The sequence below is a fragment of the Zingiber officinale genome, chromosome 1B, assembly GCF_018446385.1.
Source record: "Zingiber officinale cultivar Zhangliang chromosome 1B, Zo_v1.1, whole genome shotgun sequence".
Classification (NCBI taxonomy): Eukaryota; Viridiplantae; Streptophyta; class Magnoliopsida; order Zingiberales; family Zingiberaceae; genus Zingiber; species Zingiber officinale.
The window spans coordinates 164089681-164107874 of NC_055986.1; the positions used below are offsets into that span (position 1 = coordinate 164089681).

The 18194-nt window shown below is 44.1% G+C and overlaps 1 protein-coding gene and 2 pseudogenes across 1 annotated transcript; 1 reads left to right on the top strand and 2 right to left on the bottom strand.

Annotated features, from left to right (window-relative positions):
• The first annotated feature begins 8516 nt into the window (after positions 1 to 8516).
• On the top strand, positions 8517 to 9870 carry LOC121988587 (oxygen-evolving enhancer protein 2, chloroplastic-like). The gene is made up of 4 exons (XM_042542087.1): positions 8517 to 8835; positions 8923 to 9155; positions 9267 to 9317; positions 9402 to 9870. The coding sequence occupies exons 1-4, from the start codon at positions 8583 to 8585 to the stop codon at positions 9660 to 9662; spliced, it is 798 nt and encodes a 265-aa protein (XP_042398021.1). The 5' UTR covers positions 8517 to 8582; the 3' UTR covers positions 9663 to 9870.
• A 521-nt stretch (positions 9871 to 10391) lies between these two features.
• On the bottom strand, positions 10392 to 11878 carry LOC122044256 (annotated as a pseudogene).
• Positions 11879 to 12066: 188 nt separating this feature from the next.
• On the bottom strand, positions 12067 to 16113 carry LOC122044267 (annotated as a pseudogene).
• Between the last annotated feature and the right edge of the window lie 2081 nt (positions 16114 to 18194).

Consider the following 18194-nt stretch of genomic DNA (forward strand, 5'->3'; position numbering starts at 1 on the left):
CGTCCCTCAGTCGCACCTCGTGCCGACCTTCTCGCTAGCTGCGTCTCTTGCTCCCCGAGCAGTCTTCCGCTCTAGCTTCTCGTCCCTCGGAGCCACTGCACGCTTCCTTCTCATCCGTCGGTGTACTCTTCCGCGGCGCCTCGTCCCTCGAACGCACCGCGTGCCGTTCTTCTCACTAGCTGTGTCTTCCACTCGACTACCTATGCTCCTAAACTCCTGCACACTTAGACACGAGGTTAAAAATACACAGGACCTAACTTAACTTGTTGATCACACCAAAACAACCTTGGGGTTCCAACAATCTCCCCTTTTTGATGTGAGCAACCCAAGTTAAGCTAGGGTAAATAGACATAAAAATAAACTAACTAATTTTGCAATAAAGTGCAAAAAAGATAGAAAATTTGGTCTACCTCCCCCTAGACTTATACTTTTCCTTCTTCCCCTTTGATCACATAAAAAAATTGGGATTCTAGGAAAACTCTAAGGGTAAAAATTTTAAAAACTTTGAAAATTTTGTAATAATTTTCACATAAAGAGTCTCTAAGTAAAAATATTTCTAAGTAAACTTTAAGTAAGAAAATTTTTCTAAGAAAACTCTAAGTAAGAAAATTTTCTAAGTAAAACTTTAAGTAAGAAAAAATTTTTTAAAAAAAATCCTGACTTAGGCAACTTTGCAAAAATATTTTTGAAAATTTTCCTAAGTAAAAGAATTAAGCAGAAATTTCTAATTTCAGAAGAAATTTTAACTTATGTAAAAATAATTTAATTTTTTGGAATTAAAAAATGTTTGACAAACTTTCAAAAAAAATGTTAAAAAGACTTTTTAAAGTATTATTAAATTTCAACCTTAATGCTTTATCAGAAAGTTAATTAAATATTTTATTTTAATTATTTTGGCTTCCAAGTTGTGGCGAGGCACTAGGCCTTCTTGGTTATTGGAGCAACAACCACTTCCTTAGACAAAGTCTCATAAAGAAACTCACTGTTTAATTTTCTCGCTGAGAGCGCTAAATCCGATTAAAATTTAGATTAAGCAAGACTTATGAACCTAATATAGGTTCCAGCCAACTGGATTAATTAAAAATTTCCTAGGGACATATCTTTTTGAAATATTCCTAATTTGTCCCTTATGATATCTAAAATACTAATTTACATTGTTAAATTTTCTAACATTGGTATTAGATGAGCATGCATGATTTTCAAGTTATTTACTTGTACTTTTAAATTATCATTTTCTACTTTTAATTTTTCATTTTCTAATTTAATTATGTCGAATTCTTCTATTGGGCAAGATTTAGCTAATATTATTTTTAAATTCTTAATTTCTTTTTCTAATTTATAGCAATCCTTAGTTAACAATTTAATAAACTTAAATAGTTTGTCGGGAGGAAGAGATCGTACCTGACTTACCTTGTCGATCTCGTTGTCTGTTTCTCCTCCTGAACTGCTGCTATCTTCCGATGTGGCTCCCCCTTCATCGATGCTCTCGATGCTCATTTCAGAAGAGCTTGACTCACAGTCGTTGTCTTGATGACTTGTCATTAGTGCAAGTCCGGAGAAGACTTCAAATTCCGATTCAGACGACGTATTGTCCCACGTCGCTTTTAATGCCTTGGGTTTTTTAACAGGCTTCTTACCTTTATCCGTGTCCTTATTCCTCAGCTTGGGGCAGTTATCCTTAACATGCCCTTCTTCATTACAGTGGTAGCAACGGATCATCCTTTTCTTTCTACCCTGTGGATGGTTAGCTTTTCTAGAATTACATAACTTCTTAAATCACCTTACCATCATTATCATTTCCTCGTCGTCGAGAGAGGACTCTGACTCAGGTTCGTCTCTCGATGCTTTAAGAGCGATGTTGTACTTGAGCTCCTTCGTACTTGCACATCTTGATTCATGCACTTCAAATGTGGAAAAGAATTCTTCTAATGTAATTTTTTCTAAATCTTTCGAAATATAAAAGGCATCTACTAATGATGCCCATTTTGTATTTATAGGAAATGAATTGAGGGTGTACCTTAGTGAATCTCGGTTACTTACCTTTTCTCCGAGATTCGAGAGTCCGGTGATGATTTCCTTAATTCTTGAGTGCAGATGCGCAATTGTCTCTTCTTCCCCAAGTCACAGACTGGTGAGCTAGTTGTGGAGTAAATCTCGTTTTACGAGCTTGGCTTCAGGCGTTCCTTCGTGCAGCTCAAGGAACTTCTTCCAAAGTTCTTTCACGGAGTCGTAGTTAACAATTCGGTTGACTTCTTGTGGCGGAAGAACGGTTAGTAGATGGTACTCTACTTTGTCGTTTGCCACGTAGTCGGCCTGCTCCTTTTTTGTCCAGTGGTATTTCTCCTTACCTTCCGGTGCTGTAAAATTGAATTCCATAATTAACATCAAATCAAAATCGGTTTTAAAAAATACCTGCATTCACTTTTTCCAGCTAGCGAATTCCCCTTCAAACTTCGGCGGGTAGATGCTTGGTCCGACCATTATTTCATTACTTCATTCGGCGGTTAGTCCTCCTGAAGCACCTCATCCCTCGGAATCGTCGTGTGCTTCCTTCTCATCCGCCAGCGTATTCATCCACAGTCTTCGTCCCTCGGTCGAACCCTGTGCCGACCTTCTCACTAATTGCGTCTCTTGCTCCCCGAGCAGTTTTTCGCTCCGGCTTCTCATCCCTCGGGACCACCGCACGCTTCCTTCTCGTCCGTCGGTGTACTCTTCCACAGCGCCTCGTCCCTCGGATGCACCACGTGCCGTCCTCGCTAGCTGCTTCTTCCGCTCGACTACCTATGCTCCTAAGCTCCTGCACACTTAGACATAAGGTTAAAAACACACATGACCTAACTTAGCTTGTTGATCATACCAAAACAACCTTGGGGTTCCAACATACTCTACGATACACTATGTATGTAAATGACCTCTGGAGTTTGAAAACTTAATATGCGTGTGATATGCGAGTGATATGATATGTTAATAGGTGAAGCAGTTGTTGGTTACGTCGTAGAGCATGCTAAAATTGTTGTTGCTTTTGTACAGGAGACGAAAATAAATAGAGTGAAGGGCCGTTTAAATGGACTTAATTTAATGGAAGTCGAGTTTAAGTTTAGCATATATAATATGTGTCTGTCATTTTACAGATCTTGTCCTCTAACTGCACATCTACTATGCATCTCAACGGTAGGGATGCTCATCTTTTAAGTGTTCCAATATTTTAACTTTTAGTCATAGTGTTGCTTGATTATGCAGTAATTGTTTCATTGGATTCTACTACTATGGAATAAAATACTATTGCTGCCAACACCGGAATGAAACTGTACTCTTGGGACGAAATCCTTGAGATGGTTAGTTTATTACTAAGTTAATGAAAACATACATGTCAAATTGTTAGCTTAATAATTATATATTGCTTTTTAGGGAAAAGAGAACACATCATATCTATTGCCTCCTAAACCTCTTGATATATGCACGATAATGTACATGAGTAGGGGACGAGAGAAGATTCGAAAGGTGCTGTATTGACTCATGAATGCATCACAACATATGTAATGGGAATTGGCCTATTCCTGAATCAATTTGAAGATAAGGTAATATTCTTGCCTTTATTCATATATGTTGTTTAATTTATTACTAATGGTTCTTAAGTATAAGCTATGATATATGTCTTGATTTGTATGTTATAGAAGACAGCAGATGATGCCTACCTCTCCTTTCATCCCCTTGCTCACATTCTTGACCGAACAATTGAAGTATATTTTTTCCACCATGGGGCTTCTGCTGGCTATTATTAAGGGGTATGGAAACATATTTTTGTACAATCCTTTTGATTGATTATAATGTTGATGGACTTTCAATGCAAGGATATACTGCTTTGAGGGATGACCTTATAGAGCTGAAGCCAACTCTCTTCGTTGGAGTTCCTAGGGTTTTTGAAAAAGTTATGAAGGTATATTTTATATCAAAAGTCTTATCACTGATCTTCTCAACTAATTAAATCTTAAGCTCAAATCTTCCTAAAGGCAAGAATTTGGAATTCAGGTGTGCTAAAGGCATTGTCAGAACTGCTACCACATAGAAGGATGATCTTTAATGCTCTATACAAATAGTAATCATTTTTTCCGTTCAAACTTAATTTCTAAATAAACTATATTCTTTTAGCTAACATTTCATTCTTCTTGGAATTGCTTGTATTTTTATCTCATTATACATTTCTTCAAACAATATGTACTCCACAAGTTTGCATTAATACTTAAGATTATGTTGGACTTGTTTCTTGTTACTCTTTGATTGGTTGAGGTGTGATGTGTATTTTTATTATTAATAATTATTATTTATGGATACAAATGTTTAATTTACATTGCATTTCTTTTGATACTTTTGAATCATAGCTAGTTGACTATAACAATTATCTAGTTCCTTGTTCTAAGACATTTTCTTGTTGAGCTTGTTGGATTATGGATGTCTCATATTCTTCCATCTCTAGTTGGTGCTTCAGTTGTCTTTGTTTCTAGATATACCATTGATGCAAAAAGTCATCCTTGGGTAAGATAACTACTTGAGATAGATCTATGTCATAACTATATTGTGTTAAGAACTAAACTCTCTTTAATTTATAGAGTAAGAAACTTATTGAGTGCACTGGTTATAATGGAGTTAACATGAAGGATTGCATCTAACCTTAAGGGTGTGACTAGCAAGTACTTTGACGATTGCAATGAGGAGGATACGATTAACCATGCCAAGTATAAAGAATTAGCAAGAAAGTTTTGGGATTTAAGCGAGAAGATGGTTAAAGTCAATGAGTAAAAAACATTCAAGGTATGAGGATAAATAGCATCTACCAAGATCCTTTAAGTTTATACAATAAGATAATTAACATTCAAGGTATGAGGTTTCAGTCTGAATAAGGTCAGTCAAGGATTCGGAGTCAGTCACTTCTTTAAGGGTTGTTACCTCCTTTAGAAGTGATTTGATCCGAACGTTGGATTTAGCTAATTTGCGCATAAGATAATTAACTAGATTATACAACCGAGAAGTACTTACAACGGGGTTCGGCCCTTCAGAAACGGATACAGATCCGTGGCTTCTTTCTAATTCGCTCTCGCTTCCAGATTCGTTGATTTGGTCCCGGGCCGTTAGTGCAAGGAAGCTCGTCTGTTCGAGCTCTTCATCAGACTCTTTTGATGAAGACTCGTCTCAAGTTGCCTTCAGGGCTTTCTTCTTTCTTTGCTTCTTAGCATCTTTTTTATTCGGACAGTTGGCTTTGATATGCCCCTTTTGGTTGCAGCCATAGCAGGTTACTTCGAGCTTTACCTTCAAACTTGGTTGGACCTCCTTGGATTGGACTACCTTCTTGATATCCTTCTTGTTGAAGCCCTTCTTCTTTTTGTAGAGCTTTCTTACCAGATTAACGAGTTCGGCGGTGATCTCGTCATCGTCATCATCCGAGTCAGGTTCTTCTTCTGACTCCAGTTCGGTTCTGCATCTTGCTTTTGGTTTACGTGCTCTGCTTGTACCTACAATCAAAGCTATACCCTTCTCAGTCGATCGAGCGTTAATTTGTTCATGCAATTCAAATTCAGCAAACAATTTGTCTAGTGTAATTAAAGATAGATCCTTAGATACCTTGTAAGTATCTACCATGGATGCCTACAAGGTATTCCTCGGAAAGGCATTTAGGGCATACCTTAGGATGTCGTGGTTCTCCGCTTTCTGTCCGATTACGTGGAGTCTGTTGAGCAAATCTTATATACGGGCATGAAGCTGGCTAGCGATCTCACCTTCCTACATTTTAATATTGTATAATTTATTAAGTAGTAAGTAACGCTTACTTACCTTTGTGTCGGGTGTGCCCTCGTGCAACTCGATCAACTTTTGTCATAATTCTTTGGCGCTCAAGAACGAGCCGACGCGGTTCAGCTCCTCCTTGGTTAGGCCGCACTGAAGTGTACAAGTTGCTTTGGCGTTTGCTTCTACTTTCTTTATCAGAGTTGCATCCCAGTTCTCGCACGATATTAGTTTGTCGTTGTCATCATTTGGGAGTTTAAGACCGATTTTAACGATCATCTAGACTTCGAAATGTGTTTGAAAGTAGCAGAAGTCTTCTCCGGTGAAGAGCGGAGGTCGGGCTATATTGTAGCCTTCTTGAAGAGCCATAGAAACTTGCACAAGGAAAACAACAAAAAGAAACTTGTCCCAGGACTTGATCCTGAATTAGTAGTGTGGGTTAAAAGAAAAACCAACACGTAATCTCGAGTGGTGTTGCACCAACTTCGAGAAAAAAATTCGATTACGAAAAGAAATAGATCAGAAAGCAGTAATAATATCGATTCCGATCAACTCCGAAAAACTAAAAATCACCACCAAAAAATGCTTGATTGGTGGTTGCACCAAATCGAAGCAACCCCACTCTGATACCAATTATTGGATCGAGATGCGTTAGAGGGAGGGGGTGAATAGCGCTCGTGGCTTTCACTTTTCGTATTCGGAAAACTTATCGGATAACGCAGCGGAATAATAAATAAAGGAACATAGAAAGACACCAAGATTTACTTGGTTCGGAACCTTGGGCGACTCCTACTCCAAGGCTCACGCTCGTTGAGCGTTTACTTTGGGCAACAACTATAATCGCACAAATATTACAAGAATTATTACAATGATAGTATTGAAAGAGGCTATACCGACAACAAAGAATTGAAATTTCGCAGCTTCAGGTCGTTGGGGTCTTGTTGTAGCTTAGCCGAATCATCTCGTTAGTAATGCGCTGAAGAAAGATTGCTTAGAACTTGATTATCCATGCTGCTGCTCGAGACTGCCTTTTATATGCTGTTGAGGGCGCCTCCAATCATCGGGTCAGCCGCTCGTGGATAAGCCTTGACTTCTTCGTCGCTCATCCACTTGAGGGCACCTCCGATGCCCTTGAGGGCGCCTCCAATGTCGTCTAAGGCGCCTCCAGCTCCTTTGGAGGGTGCCTCCAGCTCGGCTGCAAAGACTCCTCAGCCTTGCACCCGAGGCGCCTCCAAGCTCTATGGAGGGTGCCTCGGGCACTGTTCATCCGAGGCAGAACTTGCTCTTTGGTCCCTGTAAGATACGTTAGTCCATAAAATAATAACATATCCTGCAAAACAAAGTTCGTACACTATAAACATGATAACTGAAGTATTTGACAATCTCCGGACTGTCCGGTTCTGATTTCAGATTTCGACCGGAAATCCTAGGTCGAATCGACGCCTACTGTTCCCTCAGCGGGGAGTGCGTCCTCACCTACTTCACTCAGGAGAGTATACCTATTGCCAATTCGATCCTCCAAATCAACTGGGTTTTTGCTCAGCGTCCGAATCTTCAGGTCTTTCTGCTGGACACCCGCTCCACGATCCGCCCAGACTTTCCACCCGATCCGCGACACCGAGATTTTCACCTAGAGTATCCGACTCTAGGACTTTTGCCCGAAGACTTCGACCCGCCAAGGCTTTCCGCCTAGGGTTATCATCCCCTAGGGTTTTCCTGTATGCCTAACTGCAGCTAGGACTTTTGCCTAAGATACCTTAGAACTTTTCCTGCAAACTCATTCAACACATTACATCACAAATAACCTTAACTTTGAATCCTTTATCATTATCAAAATTCAGATTCGATTGTCGGATGCTTCCCGCACCAACACTCAATCAAAATCGGTTGATAGACCTAGAGAGCTCGGAATAACATGAAATCAGGTCATATGTATTCATTTAATTCTCCTGATTGTATTTATATTCTCAAGTATCAATTTAGCACAATATATTGAGAGCAATAATTTTTTAATACGAATTAGATGTTTCAGACACATTCGTATTTAAAAAAAAACAGTCCTCTTAATATATTGTGTTAAATTGATGTTTGAGGGTGTGAGTATATTCAGGAGACCAAGACGAACACATAGGATTTAGTTTCATGCAAGTCTGGACTCTTTAGGTCTATCAGCCAATTTCGATCAAAATTGCCTTAGAGACCTAGAGAACTTAGAATTGTATAAAATAAGATCATATGTATTTACCTAATTCTCCTGATTATATTCATTCCCTTAAATATTAATTTAACATAATATATTCAGAAAATTAATTTTTTTTAATATGAATATTTCTTTAAAAAATCTATTATTAAAAAAAATATAACAATTGACTGCTATACTATAGAGGTAAAATAGGTTTAGAATACATGGTTGGATCATTTTGAAAGTTAGGTGTGAGTTGGGTATTTAAGAAATTTAATGTTCAGTAAAAAGCTGATGAATAAATGAAAAAAAAAGTTTAAGTTTTTTTTTTGGAAGCTTTTTGAAGAAAAATCTATTACTCTCGAAATACAAGAAATTATCATCATGAAAATTTAATATGGAATCAGGACCAGGGAAGGATGACACGTCAGAAGGAGAGAAAATGGTGAGATGACACGTGGCCCAATCACAGATTCCAGCACCCTATCCGGAGCAACCATAATCTTATCCTTATCGATTGGACTCATCACGGCCCGAAGCACATGGTCTAAAACTAACGCCGCAGCAGCAGCAGCAGAACTGCAGCAGAGCGCAGCGAAGAAGCAGAGAGCGCGACGCAGACATGGCCGCAACCGCGTGCTTCCTCCACCATCTCGTTCCCTCCACCGCCTCCACGGCCGCCTCGCGGACCTCCTCCCCCCGCCTCGTGCCCAAGCCTAACAACATCCTCTGCAGGGCCGCTCAGAAACCGGCCGCCTCCGTCGACGACGACAGCACCGCCGCCATCTCCCGCCGCCTAGCTCTCGCCGTCCTCATCGGCGCCGCCGCGGTCGGCTCCAAGGCCGCCCCTGCCGACGCCGCCTACGGAGAAGCCGGTAATTAGTTCGTGCACCAATTGGCATTATTCCTTGGTCAACGAATCGCTCCAAATATATAATTTCGAAACAATTGATCGCACGCAGCGAACGTGTTCGGGAAGCCGAAGACGAACACGGACTTCATCGCGTACAACGGGCCGGGGTTCAAGATTTCGCTCCCGGCGAAGTGGAACCCGAGCAAGGAGGTGGAGTTCCCGGGGCAGGTGCTACGCTACGAGGACAACTTCGATTCCAACAGCAGCGTCTCCGTCATGGTCACGCCCACCACCAACAAGTCCATCACCGACTACGGCCCCCCGGAGGAATTCCTCGGCAAGGTTTAATACATCGTCGATTGATTACCTTATATCCTTATTATTCCATGCGTTTGTTAATTATTTTGGAGAAGGACAAGAATGACCAGAACGTTTACTTCGATCGATTTTCAGTTTGATTACTTGCTGGGGAAACAGACATACGCCGGCAAGACTGATGCCGAGGTAATTATATATAAACAGTCAGTTACTTGTAATAAGCAGAGAGCGTATTAATTTATATGTACAAATCTATTTTTATTTGAGCAGGGAGGATTCGACCCTGATGCCGTGGCGACCGCGAACATCTTGGAGTCGTCGACGCCGTTGATCAACGGGAAGCAGTACTACTTCATCTCCGTTTTGACGCGCACAGCCGACGGCGACGAGGGCGGGAAGCATCAGCTGATAACGGCGTCCGTGTCCGACGGCAAACTGTACATCTGCAAGGCGCAAGCTGGTGACAAGAGATGGTTCAAGGGAGCCCAGAAATATGTGGAAAAAACTGCCAGTTCCTTCAGCCTCGCATAGGGAAAATTTATATTATGGAATGGCCAGCTTCAAATATAATTTCCTCTCGTTGTGAATGAGTAGAACGCTATCTGATCTGCATGAGAATGTTTATCGATGTCTGATCGTGAGCGAAGATTATGGGATTTCAGTTTGTCGAGCTGGTGCATGTGTACATGCCACATCTCAATCTTAATCTCTGTGACTAATATGTCTACAGGTCGATATATATACATGCTTTTGGAGTGGTAAAATTATTGAATAAGAAAAAAAAAATTAAGACAGATAAACTGATTGATTAACAGAGAATAGATAGTATCAGTATACGCAATAATATTAGAACAATAATAAATCTACAAGAAATGATATGATTGCGCAGACAGAAGTTAATTTTACAAAAAGATGCATCAGATGAGTCGAATGGACTGGAAGTATCAAATGGGTTGGGCAGGATGGTTGAGCCACTGGACAACCTGAGCGAGTGAGCCAAGTGCGACGAGCAAGTTGGGTAGTTGAGTAGATCATGAGCGATTAATATATTAGATTGGAAGAACCAGTCATCCTAATTTATCTAAATTAATCTCAAATTGAATCACTATCATCAATATTGGAGCAAAAAAAAGTAATATCGTTTATCCCAAATAGTCCAATATCACCGGCGCCATGGTAAAATACAGACAAGTAATCATGGGACGCATTTTACACTAGCGCAACAGTCATTTGCATGGGGAAGGTCAGACACCTAATAAGTCATTTTTCACCCTCTGAGAATTGATCCTTGATCCTATCGGGAATCTGAGCAGACGGAATTGTCGAAATAACATAGCTGAAATGCTAACCAAGTTGCCAAAACCCAGAGGGTGTGCTGTCTCCCATGTTGACCAAGTCTGGTCAATGCCACTTGTAACCAGCGATCGGGTTGCCCCGGTCCCTGATGTCCGGATGCTCGAGATGGATCCATGAATATATAAGCAGTCGAATAATAGTAGAACAATGAAATAAATACATGATGAGTACAGTGACGTACCCTAGCCCCGTGGGGGGGCCCTCGGATAAATTGATGAGCTAGTCGCAATGCTGATTGAGTCGTTGCGGCCTTGATGAAGTATTCTGAGATGGTTCCGGATGCGATCCGCCTAAAAAAGCCCCAGATGCTAAGCATGGAGACGAAGAAGGAAACATCCGTATAGCCCATTGTCGTACCAATCTGCCCCATGTTGTTCATCACCGCCAACCTCGCATAGAAACGACAAGAACAAGACCCAGAAGTCCACCGTCTTCACAACCTCCACTATCGTGTCGTCCTCTCCGATCTCCAGTCTCCGCCGCCTCTTCTGCCCTAAGACTATGACAATCCTCTGCCTCCATCGTCTTCACCTCTGCTGTCAATAATAATTCAGTCACTCCTCCGTCCTCCACATCAGCTTTCTCACATATCCTCGATTTGCAAATCAACTTTAGCGATATGTGGATCAGAACCGCCACCAGCACTGCTAGAAGGAGTAGCAGAACTGCTGCGAAGACCCTAGAGACGACCGTTCCATGTTTGCCTGTGAGATCAAAGGCCAGCAAGTACCCTGCGATGACCACCGCCATCGCGTTGATAACTCTGAAATATTGTGAGTCGGTGCCATCGTCCTCCGCCTCCACGACCTCCGGCGATGACTCACGGAGGAAGAGCATCGCCGTGGTGCAAACCTCGGTGGGGGCGACCGCAAGCAGGAAGAGAAATGAGGCGGGGTCGTCGGAGAAAAGGGCAAAGTGTTGGTGAAGATGGTCGTGTTGAGGCCCACGCAGCCCTTCAAAATCCCTGACACCGTCCCTCGGTTCCTGCAAAAATTGTGGATGCACGTTACGAGCACCGCCGTATTCATCCAAGTCGTGTTGTTCCCGCCCATGCACAAGAAGATGCACATCTGCCAGTAGGGGAAGGGGTGAATGGATTGGCGCACGACTAGCCACTGGATGTCGTACCCGACGAGGCCCTTGAGAGACCCAATGAGAAGGATCGTCGGGGTGGGGAGACGGTCGTAGGCGAGGCCGGTGACGATGCCCTAGGCCTTTTTGATGTCCTTAGAGACAGAGAGATTGTTGAGCTGGAGTTGGGTGAGCCCCATGAGCGTCTTGAGGGCGTCAGAGTAGTTAGAGAAGGTGTAGTTGTTGCCGAAGATACACTGCACCCAAACCACCGCGACGAGACCTAGCCACCGCCCCGTCACCACGCCTGAGATCTCCATCATCTCCTCCTGGTGGCGGCACTAGCCCGAACCCAAACCGTCGTGAGAAGGTGTAGTTGTTGCCGAAGATGCACTGCACCCAAACCGCCGCGACGAGACCTAGCCACTGCCCCATCGCCACGCCTGAGATCTCCATCATCTCCTCCTGGTGGCAGCGCTGGCCCGAACCCGAAGGGTCATGAGAAAAATCAAGACCCCTTAAAACCTCCTTTGTCGGAGAGCAAAACCAAAACGAACACCTCCTATGCCATAGAGCAAAACCAAAACGAAAACCTCTTTCTTTTCTATGTGAACAGTGCACCCAAACCCTCAAATTGTGCAAAGACCAAAATGCCCTCCCACTTCTCCATAATTCTCTTTGGGTCCATAGATATATCTGCATCACAAGCCTCCCTTCAAGTCTAGTCGAAGGAGCTGCAAGTCCGATTGACTAGATAATGTCACAAAGGATGAATTGCACACAATAACAAAGTCAAATTGCTGAACCCATCGAATAATGTCACGCGAGTGATCGCTAGAGTAGTGGTGTTGCGCGAGAAATGGTAGCAATGCCGAGTGAAAGAAGAAAAATAGTACCGAGTCGGTAACAGGGTGAATGTCGAGTGGGCTACTGCGCGAATGTCGAACGAGCCACGAAAATAATGCCAAGTAGCAAGTGGGATGCTGAGCTGATCGAGCAACCGAGCAAGCAGGTGATGTTGGGCGGCGAGCGCGAAGATGTGAACCGGGCAATCGGAAGGATGCAAATCAGGTGGAGAGACGTTTAGGAGAGTGGTGCATAGCGCGCGACTGCGAAGATGTCGATCGATGAATCAGGAGAATGTAAATCGAGCCACCGAAAAATATCAATCAGATGGCCATAAAATGTCGATCGGGCGACCACAAGGATGTCGGACGATATAAGCGAGTGGCTAGGCGGACGTTCATGCAATAAGGATCAGGCGGCCACGAAAGTGCCGACCGAGTGATCGGAAGGATACCAGTCAGGTGGAGAGCCGTTTAGGCAAGCGATGCAGAGCGCGCGACTGCGAAGATGTCGATCGATGGATGAAGAGAATGCCAACCAAGCCACCGAAAAATGTCAATCGGATGACCATAAAATGTCGATCAGGCGACCACAAGGATGTCGGACGATATAAGCTAGCGGCTAGGAGGGTGGTTATGCAATAAGGATCAGGCGGCCACGAAAGTGCTGACCAAGCGGCCGCAAGAATATCAGCTAGTCGATTATAAAATGCTGACCAGGCCATTTAGAGCATGTCAAGCGTATGACCGAGTAGTTCAAGCGAACGGCCGAGCGGACAACCGAGCAATACTGGTCGGACGACTCCGAAAGTACTGACCGAGCGGCCCAGAGAATGTCGAACGGGCAATCGTAAAATGCTAACCCGACAATCAAATAGTTCCAAGCAGGATAATGCCGCCCAGGAGAGCATCACAAGAAAAGAACGACATCGGTGTCCCGAATGGGTGCAAGGCTCACGCGACTGAAGGGCATGGAGCTCGCGGGATACCTCAGTTGGAGACCAGTGAAGATTCTATAGCCGAGACCGATGGAGATACTCTGGTCCAAGACCAGTGAAGATACTGCGGTCCAAGACCATTGGGGATAGCTTAACCCCAAACGGGGGAGATGGATGCTCCAAGACGAGGGAGATGGATGTTGGTCCGAGACCAGTGAAAACTGCTCGACCCCGAACAGAGGAGATAAGAGATCCGATACGCTGATTTGAGACTAGTAAAAACTGCTTGACCCTGAATGAGGGAGATAAGAGATCTGATATGCTGGTCCGAGACCAGTGAAGACTGCTCGACCCCGAATGGGAGAGATAAGAGATCCAATATGTTAGTCCGAGATAAGTGAAGACCGGTCGACCCCAAACGGGGGAGATAAGAGATCCGATATGCTGGTATGAGACCAGTGAAGACTACTTAACCCCGAACGAGGGAGATAAAAGATCTGATACTCTGGTCCGAGACCAGTGAAGACTGCTCGACCCCGAATGGGGGAGATAAGAGATCCAATATGCTGGTCCGAGACTAGTGAAGACTGCTCGACCCCGAACGGGGGAGATAAGAGATCCGATACGTTGGTCCGAGACCAGTGAAGATTGATCAACCCCAAACGGGGGAGATAAGAGATCTGATACACTAGTCCGAGACTAGTGAAGGCTACTCGACCCCGAACGGGTCCGAGACCAGTGAAGACTACTTGACTATTGACGTAGACAGGGGTTTATAGTCGTCGCTCGACTATTGGCGTAGATAGGAATTTATAGTCACCACTTGACTTCTAGAGTCCATGGCTCTAATATAACTTAATCCCGGTTGATCGGCACGGGAGTCTTCGATATTGAGCTCGTGATTTTAATATAATTTAAACCTGACTGATTGGTACGGGAGTCTTCGACGTTGAGTATGTGGCTCTAATATAATTTAAACTCGGTCGATCGGTATGAGAGCCTTCGACATTGAGCTCGTGGCTCTAATATAATTTAAACCCGGTCGATCGGCATGGGAGTCTTCGATCGAGGAACAGTGGCAGATCCATGACCGAAGGAGAAAATATAACGGAAAAATTGACTTGCTGACCAGCAAAGGATTTGACTCAGTTCCTCGACTCCCGAATTCCCGTGGAGTGAGGAGAATATGATATGTTTGACGAAACCCCCTGAGGTCATGAGGATGGAAGAATTTTTCGGTGTCGTCCATCTTCACATTCCAGATCAAGCGAAGTTCCCACAGACGACGCCAATATGATCCTGTCGGGAATCTGAGAAGACGGAACTGCCAAAATGACGTGGCTGGAATGCTGACCAAGTTGTCATGACCCAGAGGGTGAGCTGTCTCCCATGTTGACCAAGTCTGATGAATGCTACCTATAACCAGCGACCGGGTTACCCCGGTCCCTGATGTCCCGATGCTCGAGACGGATCCCACGAATATATAAGTAGCCGAATAATAGTAGAACAATGAAATAAATACATGATGAGTACAGTGACGTACCCTAGCCCCGGGAGGGGGGCACCCTCGGATGAATTGATGAGCTAGTTCCGATGTTGATCGAGTCGTTATGGCCTTGATGAAGTATTCCGAGATGGTTCCGGATGCGATCCGCCCAAAAAAGCCCCAGATGCTAAGCATGGAGACGAAGAAGGAAACATCTGTATAGCCCATTGTAGTACCCATCTACCCTATGTTGTTCATCACTACCAACCCCATTCCAACCCCGCATTGAAACGACAAGAACAAGACCCAGAAGTCAACCGTCTTCACCACCTCCACTATCGTGTGGTCCTCTCCGATCTCCAGTCTCCACCGCCTCTTCCGCCCTTGGACTATGACTATCCTCTGCCTCCATCGTCTCCGCCTCTGTTGTCAATAATAATTTAGTCACTCCTCCATCCTCCACATCAGCTTTCTCATGTATCCTCAATCTGTAAATCAACTTTAGTTCTATGTGGATCGGAACCACCATCGACGGCGCTAGCAGGAGTAGCAGAACCGCCGTGAAGACCCTGGAGACGACCGCTCCATGTTTGCCTGTGAGATCAAAGGCCAGCAAGTACCCTGCAATGACCACCGCCATCGCGTTGATGACTCTGAAATACTGTGAGTCGGTGTCATCGTCCTCCGCCTCCATGTCCTCCGGCGGTGACTCACGGAGGAAGAGCATCATCGTGGTGCAAACCGCGGTGGGGGCGACCGCAAGCAGGAAGAGAAACGAGGTGGGGTCATCGGAGAAAAGGGCAGAGAAGATGTTGGTGAAGATGGCGGTGTTGAGGCCCACGCAGCCCTTCAAAATCCCTGATACCGTCCCTCGGTTTCGGCAAAAATTGTGGATGCACGTTACGAACACCGCCATGTTCATCCAAGTTGTGTTGTTCCCGCCCATGCACAAGAAGATGCACATCTGTCGATAGGGGAAGGGGGCGAATAGATTGGCACACGACTAGCCACTGGACGTCGTACCCGACGAGGCCCTCGAGAGAGCCGATGAGAAGGATGATCGGGGTGGGGGGATGGTCGTAGGCGAGGCCAAGGACGATGCCCTAGGCCTTTCCGATGTCGTTGGCGATAGAGAGATTGTTGAGCTGGAGCTAGGTGAGCCCCATGAGCGTCTTGAGGGCCTCAGAGTAGTTAGAGAAGGTGTAGTTGTTGTCGGAGATGCACTGCACCCACATCACCGTGACGAGACCTAGCCACCACCCCGTTGTCGTGCCTGAGATCTCCATCATCTCCTCCTGGTGGCAATGCTGGCCTGAACCCGAAGAGTCATGCCCCCCCTCTCTCTTGAGAGAAAAACCAAGACCCCTTAAAACATCCTTTGTCGAAGAGTAAAACCAAAACAAACACCTCCTCTGGCGGAGAGCAAAACCAAAACGAAACCTCTTTCTTTTCTATGTGAACAGTGCACCCAAACCCTCAACTTGTGTAAATACCAAAATGCCCTCCCACTTCTCCATAATTCCCTTTGGGTCCATAGATATATCTGCATTAATCCCCAAACATATTAAAGTAAATACATATGCATGTACCAACTACACCAACCCGTGAGGGTCTCCCATCAATATTTTTGTAAAAAGGTTATACACATACCCTGAACATCCCACACGCTTGGCTCCACAGCCATTTATAAAGAGGTAAATTAAGAAACTGAGCAAGCCACTGCATGGGAGAGTATTTTTCTACCGACTTCACTGGGAATCGACCCCATTTCTATAAATCTATCACGAAGTGACTAACTCAGCTATGCTTTGGGTCCGGTCTCCCATCAAAATAGATGTTAGTAATACTGATGCATCAGTGTTTAGATGTTGCTCATCATCCTAGTAAACGCAGTTGCTTTCCATCTCGCTTAAATACTGCAATTGGCTATGTTCTTGCCTCAGACCGTTAACAAATGAGTCACCAGATAGTTAGCTGCCAAATTGGAGATTGTAAAGGTTGAGTCAAAGGACTATCAAGATGACGAGGAAGAATGCTGGGTGAACCGAAAGAAGGATTCTCTAGCTTCAGAGGAGTTCTTTGACTTGCTAGGAGCTAGAACAGTGAAGATGCTCTAGCACGACTTCGAGGACACCATTGATAGGTCTACAAGGCATGATTTTTGCCACTTGGTAGTACCTCCCTAGATTTCTTGGATCTAAACAAGGTTTGGGAGGGGTTGTCAAACTCGGAGAACGCTGATTAGTGATATTCGTAGCTCATTTTGTTTTTAAATTCTCTATAATACACTTCATACTACTTTTTGACTTAATGAGATATATCTTCCAAAATTTGTGTATTTGATACCAAATGTTGAACCCTGAGTGAGAGGGTGAGGTTTGATATAAAATCAACATAGGAGGACCCCATTTTTTGAGAAAGTTAAATAGGTTAAGGGAGGACCGGATACTTGACTGGAAAAGTCCTGACTGAAGGATAGGCAGCAAAAAACTCTAACTGAAGGTTCAACAATGGAAAGTCCTAACTGGAGGTTAGACAATGCAATAAAAGTCCTAACGAGACTAGGCAGTGGAAGACCTAGTTGGGAACTATGCAATGGAAGTTCTAGTGGTGCTAGGTAGTGGAAGACTGTAACGCCCGAAAATTCTCAAACTTGCATTAGAATTAGTCTATGATTTTTCTGGAATTTTTAGATATTTTTCCGGAATTTTCCGAGTAGCGGAAGTAGCAAAAATAATTAGAAGAATAAAAAGGCTTAAGCGGGAATCGAACCCGGAACCTCTCGGGTCCGCTAAACCTTTAGTTAGCCTTAGTAACCGATGAACCCAGCAGGGCCGTGCTGAAAGAGAAGGGAAACATTTATATTTATATTTGAGTTGGGCGTAGTTACCCACTTAATATAAATTAAAAACTTAAGTTGGGGTTTGGTTTATTTTATTTCTTTGGTTCGGCAGACCTCTTCTCCTCTCAAACCCTCACGCCGGCGCCCCTCTCTTCCTCCTCTTTCTCTCGGCGCACCAAGGCTAGGCCCCCAAAGACATCTTCCGGCAGTGGCTCCGACACCAGGACGCTCCCCTTCGCGAGAGGAACGTGTTGGCGCAAGAAAACTATCGAAAGGATCGTCTTCTCCGGAAACCTAGCGACTAGAACCGTAAGGAATTTAGCGTACGAGATAAGAAACCCCTCACCTGCAGTATAAGTAGCTTCTGTTTGATTATATGTCATTAGATTAGTTTATTACAGATTTTTATCGACGCATAGGGTGAATTCGACCCTCCTCGCAGATTTAGGGGTTTAGTGAGCACTTCTAGATGGGCCGGACACGTATCCCCTCTTTAGTTGGGGGTTTTAGACGTTGTCGGGTGCC

Coding starts and splice junctions, on each gene's coding strand:
- LOC121988587 (XM_042542087.1), top strand. CDS start 8,583: ATGGCCGCAACCGCGTGCTTCCTCCACCATCTCGTTCCCTCCACCGCC. Junction 8,836..8,922: donor CGCCGCCTACGGAGAAGCCG/GTAATTAGTTCG, acceptor GATCGCACGCAG/CGAACGTGTTCGGGAAGCCG. Junction 9,318..9,401: donor CCGGCAAGACTGATGCCGAG/GTAATTATATAT, acceptor TTATTTGAGCAG/GGAGGATTCGACCCTGATGC.